Genomic DNA, 11,151 nt, shown 5'->3' on the forward strand with positions numbered 1-11,151 from the left:
TGAGATCAATGATAAAATGATCTATAATTTATAGACATAGCTATAATCTTACTAGACGGATCTCTATTCATCATCATGGATCACATACATTGAAATAGAAAACCACCCACCCAACTACAGTATCTCACAAAATCATATCACAATTACATCCCCCATACTACTATAAACACTTCATCCCCAATTAACACACATCTCTCTCCCTCTCCCTCCTCTACGACTGCAACTTCGCAATGCAACTGTCCAGCAGCCGCGCCGCCTCCCCCAACAACTCCCATCTAGGATTCGCAAACGAATCTCTCAAAATCATCAACATCCCCAAACACCCATTCCTTCCCTTCATCCCCTCCAAATCATTCGGTTCCCGTACGCCACCGACCCTTGCCAAAAACGCCTGCATATCTCTCCGTCGATCAGCATGCGTCGCCAACGCCGGCGGCGGTCGCAAGGGTCCATCCAACGCGAACCCATAACACCACACCACCAGCGCGGCAAAGTACATCACCCACGGTCGATTAAGCAGGTAATCATCTCGAGCAATATAATCCCCAGACTCCACGGCTGGATCTGAGAAACACGTTTTCAAGAATTTCAGAGCGTAAAAGGTGGCGTCTCGCGCAGAGGCCTTGGTCGCCCAGCGACCGGTCTTTTCCCGCGCGGTACTATAATCGCGTGCTGTAATCGATCGGCCCATTAATCGGCCCGCGCCTGCAAAGATCTGGAGATCCGCGACATCGACATGCGAGGCCATATGTGCGAGACCGTGCAGGACGTCGCGGCACTCCGACTCGGTGGTTGTGGCCCGACCAAGGGCTTCGTCAAAGTCGCGTCGCCAGTTATCATACGAGCGTAGCAGGGCTGTCCGCCATTTATCACGGCCGCCGAGCGTCTGGCCCACACCCAGAGAGCTGACTTGTAGATCTCGCTGGTTCAAATGCCAGCTCACACTGAGTAGTCCCGCCATCAGGATGATCCGACCAAAGGTATTTGTTCGGACTGGTTGGCCGTTTAGCGTGCGCTTGAGTCCGTCCAGGAACATGATCGGTCGGACACCATGTGACTGCAGACTGGATTGGACACGGGCAACTTCTGCGGCACTTGTCGCGGCCCATAATGCTTCGTCGCAGGGTAATGGTAATCGTAGTTCATGCGCGACCATCTTCGCCGAGTGTCCAAACATAGTCGCGTGGGTTGAGTCGAGTACGAACGCTGCAAATGCAACACGCCTTGTGGCTTCAGCCTTGATCCAGTGTGTCCACGACTCATCCTCCTCCTTGGATTCGGGTGTGTCAAAGGAGGACCGACCGATGAGCGAGCTCCCACGACGCATAAGCGTGAGCGTCGTGTCATGGTGGATATGAGCCCGCTCATGCAATGCCCTCGTAGAAAACAATTTCTCAAAGACTTCCAGCAGGAGCAGAGCTTGGAACACCCATAACCGCGCGGGTGGTCTGAAATCGGCATCCATGAAAATCTCCCAGCGCAGATGCCATGCAATAAAGCTGGCCAGTTCTGCCGCAGTCTCCGTCGCGGCTTGTCCATGCGCTTTATCCAGCGTCGCAGCTCCAATAGCCATCACCGCGAGCAGCAACAAATTCGGTGTGCGGTCCGCCGCAAAAGTAGGCTGATGCAGAATCGGCAACTGCGTGTGGAAATGATACCAGTAAGACCCGATATAAGTCTGCATCATGCGTAGACTCAACACATGTCGATCATTATCCAAATCGCCATCCATCAGCGCATCCTTTCGTTTGCCTTCTGCCGAGTACGCAGCCTCATTGAATCGAGTCGCCATGAGATGTAGCAACTCCTGCCGTTTCTCCTCCGAGATAATAGCCGGCAACGAGGTCGAATCTAGAATACTAGTCACGCTCATGGGATGCTGGGGGATCACAGTACAAAAATTATTGTACGAAGGCTCGTTCGTGTAGAACTGATTCTGCACAAAAGGCATCATACCGTACCCCAGCGGAGCAAGCGGCTCACTGAACAACCACGCCGCAAAATCATCCGCCATCGCAAAGGGTGACCGGTTATACGTCTCGCCGCCAAAGATCGGATAGGCATTGGACATGGAATCGAATTCCAGCATGGGGTCCGGTTGACTGATGACACCAAAATCAGTGTAGCCGGAAACAGGAACTCCAGCCGTGTCGATGGTAGTAGGTGTAGTGGTAGGCAGGGAGAAATTGTTCGTCGTATTTGACGGGGATTTAGAGCTCGGCGCAGGAGGATCCGTCATGAAAGGGTAATCCGCCGCTGTCATCGAAGGCGACGACGGTGACGACACCGGGATAAGCGATTTATGCGGGGATTCATCGAGGCTGTCGTGGGCGAAGCTATCGCGCTTCTGCAGTTGGGATCCGCGGGTAGTATGGCGTTCGCGATGACGAATACAGAGGTCCTGGCGCACGAAGGAGCGGTAACAATTGGGGAAATCACAGCGAAAGATTTGTTTCGGGGTATCTGCAAGAAAGCGAGTGCGAGGGGAAAGGTTAGCCTTGCTGCGCAAGTTGTCCGGGCTAAGCCCGCAAAGATCGATCGCATACGGTTCAACTGATGCCGGTACAAGTGTTCGGCGCGCGAATAACTCTTCCCACAGCCTTCATGTGTACATTCGAACTTGCGATCGGAGGGAGCGCGCCGACTGCGTCGCCGACGCTTGGAGGGTTGTTCGTCGGCCTCGGTCATGATGTCTGGTTTAATCGCGGGGAGCACCATCGGGTGCCATGAGCACGAGGGGCGCGGCTGCGATGATCGCTGCAGGTGGAGATGCCGATAGCCGTGAGCCACGTGGAGGAGAAGCAATATACCAGGAGAGAACTCGACTGTGAGGAGAGAGGTGGAAAGAGGGTCAAAGGAAGCAGAAGGGATTGTGAGGGAGAAGCGCCAAAGTCAAAAGGTCGTCAAAAGTCAAAAGGGCTTGGGTCTCCCCGGAAGTGCGGAGATGCTGTGGCATGCAGTGGGGTCAGTCTTAAAGTTGGCGGAGCTCGGTGAATATTGCCTGGGGAATGGGATATCCTTGTGTATAGGCTATTTTATGTTGGAATTTGGGTCTAGTGACCTCGTGAATAGATTATTCTATTGCCTATGACTCCTCTTTCTAAGTGCATAATTGCTCAGCAAGCCTGAGGTATGATCTCTGCCGCTCGCGATGAAGGTGTAAATAAATCAATACAGCCAAGTCAAATGGATAGTCTTTCAAGGTGCCATTAGTAAATATATAACTATCCCCATAATCAACCTGAGGGTATATCCCTTGGAGTGTTTCAGGGCGAGAGCCGTGGTGCGGGGGTGGGTGTCGGCTGAAGTTGCCCCATATATATTCCAACCTCATCTCTGCCAAGTCATAGCCCAAACAGAATATACAGTTGTATCAATTGAATACGTAATAATGAATACCATTGGTGGTGAGGAGATACTCCTTCTAGAGATCCCACCCTCAGGTTCAAAAGCAAGACCTATCTATTCCATTTATTCAGCCTATGCCTATGCCCTGACACTTTAAATCACTCAAAAGATCTCGCATTCTAAAACACACCAGCCATGCCTTCCTACAATGCAAACGCAGTCACAAACATCAAGGTGGACAATACCGGTCTACCTAAGATTCTCTACCTATCCATCATGGTGCGGGAATGGGGTGACATGCATAACCTGGAAGGGGACCCAGTCGAAGATAACCCGATATACCCTAACTGACCTCATCCAGGGCAGCCACATAAATCGGCGGGATCATGAATCACCACAAGACAATCGGTCATTCAAGTCATCATACTAGATGGCGCGTGGAGTGAGAAATGGACCAACACCTGGTTTGCAAATGCTTGCGGGGGAAATCTTTCCGTTTGAACCACGACCTAAAGGATTCAGAGAAAGGGGAGAAAAAATTGTACACGGGGAAAAGAAGAGGGTATATTTTTGGGGGTTATGTTTCTTTTCACCCGCTGAATCGGAATCGGGTGGCCTCCAAGCGGCCCAGTCCATCACGAGGGGCGACATTACGGCGACGGTATGAGTTGGTGAAGTCTGGAAATGTTAGAACGAGGAGTAGTAAACAGCGGTTCGAAATGCTTGACTTACCCTGCAGCAAAACGCGAATCTTCCGGATTTCACCAGACTGCACCTTCTCGGCAATGTTCTTCAACAGCCGCTCGGCCTCGGCGGGCTTCATTGCACCAGCTGGCAACATCTGCAGTGTGTTCTGAAGCCAAGCACCCGTCTCATGTGGAAGCAGTTCGAACATGGTCATCATGATTGCTGAAGCATCCGGGAAGCAGTCACCAGGGAAAGTAAATATCATGCCGGCCAGCACACGTTGGGACAGGACCTGACCCTGCGAAGCGATCAAGTTCTTGACAGCCTCGCGAACCTCGGGCGGGTTGACATAGGGTTCCTCATCGGGGCTGGTAAACTCGGAGACCAAGGGCTTTTCAAAGGCGAAGCTGAACAGGTCACGGTAGTAGTGAAGAGTGGCGATGAGAGGATCGACCTGTTGGAGGGTGAGGGCACTGAGAGCGGCGGAGAAGATGGGAATGGCCAATTCCGAGGAAATGCACTTTTTGGGGTAGTATCGGACGGCATCGCAGGATAGACGGAAGAAATCTTCGATGACTATATATCAGATGGAAGTTAGATTTGTCAAAACGAAGAAGTCGGGGGCAGCGCCTACCATCGGGAAGGTTCTCTGGTGGCAGATCATTCATAATTCGGAGGAAAGCAGTGGCTTGTTGCTCATAGAAATGGAAGACGGCATTACTGGTCGCCTCATCGACGTATTCTGCGCCATGGGAGAACTCGCGAACAACCGCATCAGTGGCCCACAAGAAACCACCCTCGCGAGAGGCCTGGAAACCGTTGGCAATGCTTTCGGCCAACGTAGGCAGCAAAGGAATCATAGCAGTGCGGTACGAGATGATCATGGCTCGCCAGCAACGGCAAACACGCTCAAGAATAGGGGTAGAAGACGTAAAGTTCATAACAATCGTGGTCATGATAGGCAGGATCTCACCGCAATACTTCACGGCGGGGTTTTCCTCACCGGGAGCAACGATGGGAGTCACCACCTGAACAAAGATAGAGATCAACCCGAGATGATCAGCAACTGCTCGTTGACCTTCCTCAGTTTGAGCATTGTTGGCAAGAGTCATGATCCGTTGCATAATCGGATCACAGAACATCTTCATCGAGTCGTAGATCTTCTCCAAAGGCTGAACAGACACCACGGCCGCAACACCCTCGGTCACTTCTTCCTGGCTGGTAGGCTTCAACTTGTCCAGCACAGACTCAAAGAAGGAATGCAGCTGGCCAATGTGACCGCCCAACAGCTTTTGGCAATCAGTTCCCAGGAACTTGAACGCCAGAGCAGCCGCCTGCACAACCTCCGCAGATGGATGCTGGAAGCCAGAGATCACATAGTTGAGCTGGGCTTCGAGGGTCTCCGGGTGCATTGATGTCCACTCCGTGTACCGGGCGAGAGCCATGATAGCTTGGAATCGGATCTTCTCTTGCTCTGGAATTTGCACGATCAAAGGAATCAACTGGCCCAGGACGGTGTTCTCAACAGGATCAACAATGCGACCCATGGCGCGAAGGCCGAAGAGTGGTGCCTCCAGCTCTTGCCAATGGGGGACATGCTCGTTGCTGGCCTGCGAGGCGTATTTGCCCACCCACTGCTGAATCAAGTGATAGATCTTACCGAGGCAGTCGGTCACGCCAATCACAGAGCAACAATCTTTGAGAACATCACCCATCGCGTGACGGAACTGGCGGAACTTTTCTTCTTGTTCGCGATCACCGCCGAACAGATCAGTCTCGCCTTCTTCGGGGGTAGGGAACTCGAGATGTTTCACCATAATGTCCATCAACTGCGACCAGATGTCTTGATAGTTGAGACGGGCCTCATTGTATCGCTCAATGGTAATCGACTGCTTCAGCTCGTACCAGAAAATGAAGGTAATCGATACGGCCTCGCGTTCCCAGTCCCGCGCACAGCACTCGAGGATCGCCTCGACCAGACCTCGGAATTCACCGGGCATGCGCGCGATGAGCACAACCCATGCCTCACCAGCCTCGGCGAACATTCGTGTGATACCCTTGAACGCTTCCAAATCTTCGGCTTCGGCGGTTTCGGCAATCTTAGGTCGAAGGGCCATCAGGCGGGGGTAGAGGGCTTGAATGATGGGCAGGGACTCGTGGACATCCTTAGTATCCCGGTAGAGTGTACACATGCAGTCAACACCGGCGTCGAATGAGACATCATTGTCCAATGCTTTGAGAATGACGTCCATCAAAGGTGAATCGATGACTTGAGCGGCCGGGATTTCGCGAAGCCATGAGGTAATGCAATCGAGGAGACGCGGGTTGGTGGCGGCGGTAGCTATAAACAGTGTCTGTCAGTGGCAATCCGTGTTGAAATCAAGTGTGCACAAATATACATACGCGATGATTGAGAATATTGAATCAGCAGCTGCATCACCTGTTCGGCATTGTCTTCCAGAAGCTCCTTTGTCCGTTCAATCAACTCGTCTTCCTGTAAACATTGTCAGTCCTTGTAAGAACTCTCAAAGCCAAATGTGCGGTACGTACGCCGAGATTGATCTTGCGACCTTCTGTCACCTCCTCAGGCAAGATCTTCAAAAACTCGAGCACACAGTCCCCCGCACTGCTACCCAAAACCGACCCCACCGTGGCCAAAACATCCTTCCAGGCCAGCATCTGAATCGCCAAACTTGCCAAACACACGCATAGCTGAGTCTGTATGGGTCGCGGGCCCGATGCAAATGCAACGAGAAGATTGAGGACGGAATCGCGTAGCGCCACTATGGAATCGGGAGGCAATTGATCCAAATCGAAGATGATCTGTAATTATCAGCGAGTCATTTCCTTTCCTCTCCAACAAGTGAAATTCGCACCTTCCCCTTCAATGTAGTCGCCGCGAACAATTTAGCTTCCACCGGCACATCGGAAGATTGTAATAAAGCGTGCGTAGTTGTCCAGGCCTCGACCTAATTTCGGACAAAGAAAACACGTCAGTATAGCTGAACCGAAACAAGAAAACCTCCACGATGATTCGACCTTAACATACCGATTTCTGGAACTTCTCAAGGAATTCATGGGCCTGGGCCTTTTCCGACCTAGGCACATTCCCTTGCATGGTCGCGACGGCCGCCAGGACCGGGGCGAATGCCTGCCCACCATCCTTGCTGGCCATTTTGGAGGAGGGTGAGCGAATGAACAGATGGATTGCAGACTCAGCAATCTATACGCGCATTCAAGGAAGAAAACGAAAACAGCAAAGGACCCGGGGAAAAGCGTGGTAGATCTAGTGGTGGAATCGCAAAAGATGGGCGGAGGTGGGAGTGGAAGGTGGGATGTTGGCCCGTGACTCTGGGTATTGGTATTACCGTACACAAATCACGGGACGCAGAGCTTTCGGTCTCCAAGTTTCCCTTCCTTCGCCGCAAACCCGCAGTCGCGCTCTCCTTGTCACACCCTTCGCATCTCCTCAATTCCTCATTCATCATCATGGCTGGCCGCAAGACTTTGTTGGCGCCGATTCACTTTATTTTCAGCCTGCTGCAGAAGCGCAGTACCGTCTCGATCTGGTTGTACGAGCAGCTTGCTTTCCGCATTGAGGGCAAGATCAGGGTAAGCTTGTTGCAGTCATTACCTATGAACTCTTCGTTTTCTTCACTTGCTATGAGCCTGACTGACTTGTGCGACTCTCTCTAGGGCTTCGATGAGTTCATGAACCTTGTTGTCGACGACGCGGTGGAAGTGCGCCTAGCTACCAAGACCGAGGAGGAGAAGCGGAGGCCTTTGGGTATGGAATATCCTGCGTTATGATTTACGGTGTGGAAATGTAATATATCGAAATGATCACTAATCTGGTGCGCTTTCACAGGCCAAATCCTGCTCAAGGGCGACAACGTCTCCCTCATCCAGGCCGTTTGAAGCTCGAATACAATCTCACGCCACGACACCTCGCATCGATCTTGTTTCCTTTATACCTTTCCGTCGATTGTTCTACCTACGACCTGCGGTCCAGGTACCGGCCATCACCCACCACGATGGCATCGATCAGCCAGTCATGTTCCATGACGGGGATATCCTCGGCGAGCAGCTGCTCCTGGAGAGACAGGGCCACTAGAGTAACGGAGTTTTAGCTTTTTTTCTTCTTCTTTTTGGGACAATGGGACAAAATCTGGGAAATTCATTTCGTGTTCTTCCAAAACTTACCAAGGAATGGCATCTTGCTGCTCCATTGAGAATATCGCTTGAGGAAATGATCATAATATCCTTTTCCATGTCCAAGTCGTCGAAAGTCCGAGTCGAATGACATGCCCGGCATGACAATGAGATCAAGACCTGTTCCGGAGAAGCAGTCTCGCCGACCGGGGATTTGCGTAGCCTGTAGGGAAGGGATACCCCATTTATCGGGTTGCAAAGACTCAAATTCGGTGAGGGATTCGAGAGCTAGCATGTCCATGACGGAGACCTTGTCCACGGTGTGGATGTATGGGATGTAGACGTCTTTGCCACGCTGGAATGCATCCTGAACGATACTGCGGGTGGAAAGCTCCCCACTGGGCATGGACAGATATACGGCAATGCTCTTTGCGTTCTGATACTCGGATAGTGAGAGGAATTTACTCGTAGCGACGCCGGCTGTATAAGTGAAGGCGCTATGTTAGCTTGGAGGATGACAGAGAGCAGGTTCGGAATGACTCAAGACGACATTGATTGTGATGCGCTCGACCAGGAGAGAGTAGACCAACATTGCTGTACAATTGAAGTATTCGAAAGTGCCGACAAAGTCTCGCGCATCCGCTTGCGCAGGTCGCGCTTTGCAGTTTGAAGAGCCATCATTGCCAGCAACCCCGCGGGAAAGTCGAGGAGGGAAGGAGTAGGATCATTCCAGGGCGATAGGCGATAAGAGTGGACCGGCATTTCTGAGGTCCTTGTTTAGTTCCCCACTTGAATGTAGGGATTGAATTGGGATGACCTGTTCACTCCTGCTTTTGATTCTCGATATATTCAATGATTGAAGGGGGTTTAACCTCTTGATCTTGTCATTGACTTCATCGACCTAAATTATGTTGTGGATTTGGACACTGCTGGCTACGACGGTGGCGGCGGCCAGCGTGGATGAGCTGGTCGGGACATGGACGACCAAGTCGCGCAATGTGCTCACTGGACCGGTACGTGTGATGATTGGATTATACAAGAGACAAGCTAATCAAGGTTACAGGGCTTCTACGATCCTCTCAAAGACCAACTCCTCGAGCCTAATCTGACGGGCATATCATACTCTTTCTCCGCCGATGGATACTATGAAGAGGCCTTATACCGCGCCCTAGCCAATCGTAAGTTGCCGCACTAGCAGCCCATCTACACTCGTGGACATCCACCAAGAAACTCGAGCTCCAAACTAACCAGCCTTCTTCTATTTCCTCCAGCCGCTGACCCTTCGTGTCCATCCGGAATGATGCAGTGGCAGCATGGCTCATATGTCTTGCTGGCCAATGGATCCCTGATCTTGACTCCGATTGCAGTGGACGGGCGTCAGTTGCTCTCAGAACCATGCAGAAAGGGCATTAGCAGCTATACACGATACAACAACACCGAGTATTTCAGGGTATGCAGATACACATCTCCCAACTTGATCCATACATCTCCATACTGATACCCGGGTCAGGGATACTCTGTTCAGGTCGATAAATACCACGGCATTCAACGCCTCGATTTGACCCAAGCAGATGGCAAGATTATGCAGCCCATGTATCTCACCTACCGACCACCCAAAATGCTCCCTACCTCGACGTTGAACCCCATGCCCAGAGGTTCTCGCAAGAAGCGGGACATGTCGGGTTCCGCGTTTCATCTGGTTATCAAAGAAGAGCTCATCAATCCGGACCGATGGTGGTGGTTTGGCGTATTGATGACATCTCTGGGAGGAGTCGCGTTTTTCTGCTCGTAGGAGATTGCCGTTTCCCTTTAATGGTCTCTGGTGTTGGTCTTTGGCGTTGGGGCTTTCTTGTATTATTCGTTAAACAATGAAGTTTCTTTCTTTCTGTCTCCGTCTCTCTTTTTATACCTCTCGAATGTCGAGTCAAAAGAATAGGGATATCCAAAACATTCTAACAAAGCTATTGTACATGTGGAGCATTTTAGTTTTACTCCAATACTCACTGCTCTCTGCTCCTTCAAGCAGAGACAGCCTTCTTGACCAGCCCAGCAACCTCTTTCCGGTCTGCGGGCTTACCATCGAGGGCACCACCGGGGGCGAACAGAGCCTTCAGGACCTGTCCGACCTCCAGCTTCTTACCGGCTTCCTTGATAGCAGCGATTTCCTTGGTGATTACAGCCTCAACTTCCTCCACTGTCAGGGTCTTGACGTGGCCGGCATACTCCTCCAAGATCGCAATCTGAGCATCTTCTTTTTCCTTCAAGTCTGGTCGGTCGGCTTCGGCGAATTGTTGGGCAGCCTCTTTGGAGGCGGATGCTCGTTTCCGAATTAGAGAGAGAAGCTGGATATCGGTTTGAATGGGAGAGGCAGTTTTGGCCGCGTTGTTGGTCTCGGAGATCAAGGCACGAAGAACATTAAGGCTGTCATGGTAAGTAAAAGGCGAACCTGAAGCGCTGTTGCCTAGATGGGAGTGACAACTGAGCCCACTTGAATTCTTGCCTTACCGAGGAGTATCCTTTGCCCTCATTGCCGTCTTCAGATCATTGCGCAGTGTGGCCATCAACGGCGGCAGAGTCGGACCGGCCGTGGAGTTCCAGCGCACCGAGCGCAGAGGGACTCGGACGGAAACACGCATAGACTGAAACATTGCAAAGGTGAAAGAATAGCTGCCTGAAACTTAACAAAGGCAGGCTTGTTTTCTGTCAATGGCAAGCTAATCGGAGGCAGCAAAGACGAAGACGAGGCAAGCAGAAGAAGCTCTCAGCCTGCAAAAGGCGGAAGATCATCAAAAGTGGTCCGTGCACCTTCCAATTGTTGACTCGCTTTTCGCAAAAGAAACTTGAGAATCAACCCCAACCTCTCTCCCTCTGCTATTTTATTGCCATCGCCCTCCTTCCCTCCACGTCAACGTTCCTTTGATCAGCGCCTGTTCATTCCATTGACTGGTCTTGCAGCTTCTTGTG

At 51.5% G+C, this 11,151-nt stretch overlaps 6 protein-coding genes across 6 annotated transcripts; 2 read left to right on the top strand and 4 right to left on the bottom strand.

The window, feature by feature from the left end:
* Positions 1–211: 211 nt before the first annotated feature.
* On the bottom strand, positions 212–2,879 carry N7473_000184 (putative C2H2 finger domain protein; the record flags this gene model as incomplete). The annotated part of the gene is made up of 2 exons (XM_057146124.1): positions 2,547–2,879; positions 212–2,463 (listed from the first exon to the last, which is right to left on the bottom strand). The coding sequence occupies exons 1-2, from the start codon at positions 2,716–2,718 to the stop codon at positions 212–214; spliced, it is 2,424 nt and encodes an 807-aa protein (XP_057014010.1). The 5' UTR covers positions 2,719–2,879.
* A 1,058-nt stretch (positions 2,880–3,937) lies between these two features.
* On the bottom strand, positions 3,938–7,210 carry N7473_000185 (mRNA transport regulator MTR10; the record flags this gene model as incomplete). The annotated part of the gene is made up of 7 exons (XM_057146125.1): positions 3,938–4,026; positions 4,081–4,611; positions 4,670–6,376; positions 6,439–6,529; positions 6,586–6,858; positions 6,912–7,004; positions 7,085–7,210. 7 exons carry the CDS (start codon positions 7,208–7,210, stop codon positions 3,938–3,940), a joined length of 2,910 nt encoding a protein of 969 aa, XP_057014011.1.
* A 314-nt stretch (positions 7,211–7,524) lies between these two features.
* Positions 7,525–7,953, top strand: N7473_000186 (small nuclear ribonucleoprotein E; the record flags this gene model as incomplete). The annotated part of the gene is made up of 3 exons (XM_057146126.1): positions 7,525–7,647; positions 7,732–7,822; positions 7,904–7,953. 3 exons carry the CDS (start codon positions 7,525–7,527, stop codon positions 7,951–7,953), a joined length of 264 nt encoding a protein of 87 aa, XP_057014012.1.
* Positions 7,954–8,029: 76 nt separating this feature from the next.
* Positions 8,030–8,949, bottom strand: N7473_000187 (5-formyltetrahydrofolate cyclo-ligase; the record flags this gene model as incomplete). Its single annotated transcript, XM_057146127.1, has 3 exons — positions 8,030–8,145; positions 8,239–8,667; positions 8,778–8,949. The coding sequence occupies 3 exons, from the start codon at positions 8,947–8,949 to the stop codon at positions 8,030–8,032; spliced, it is 717 nt and encodes a 238-aa protein (XP_057014013.1).
* A 146-nt stretch (positions 8,950–9,095) lies between these two features.
* N7473_000188 (Protein r.t1.c1) lies at positions 9,096–9,979 on the top strand (the record flags this gene model as incomplete). Its single annotated transcript, XM_057146128.1, has 4 exons — positions 9,096–9,200; positions 9,251–9,365; positions 9,459–9,637; positions 9,698–9,979. 4 exons carry the CDS (start codon positions 9,096–9,098, stop codon positions 9,977–9,979), a joined length of 681 nt encoding a protein of 226 aa, XP_057014014.1.
* Positions 9,980–10,205: 226 nt separating this feature from the next.
* On the bottom strand, positions 10,206–10,835 carry N7473_000189 (uncharacterized protein; the record flags this gene model as incomplete). The annotated part of the gene is made up of 2 exons (XM_057146129.1): positions 10,206–10,608; positions 10,693–10,835. 2 exons carry the CDS (start codon positions 10,833–10,835, stop codon positions 10,206–10,208), a joined length of 546 nt encoding a protein of 181 aa, XP_057014015.1.
* Between the last annotated feature and the right edge of the window lie 316 nt (positions 10,836–11,151).

The sequence above is a fragment of the Penicillium subrubescens genome, assembly GCF_028828155.1.
Source record: "Penicillium subrubescens strain IBT 31985 chromosome Unknown utg000001l_segment0_segment0, whole genome shotgun sequence".
Lineage (NCBI taxonomy): Eukaryota > Fungi > Ascomycota > Eurotiomycetes > Eurotiales > Aspergillaceae > Penicillium > Penicillium subrubescens.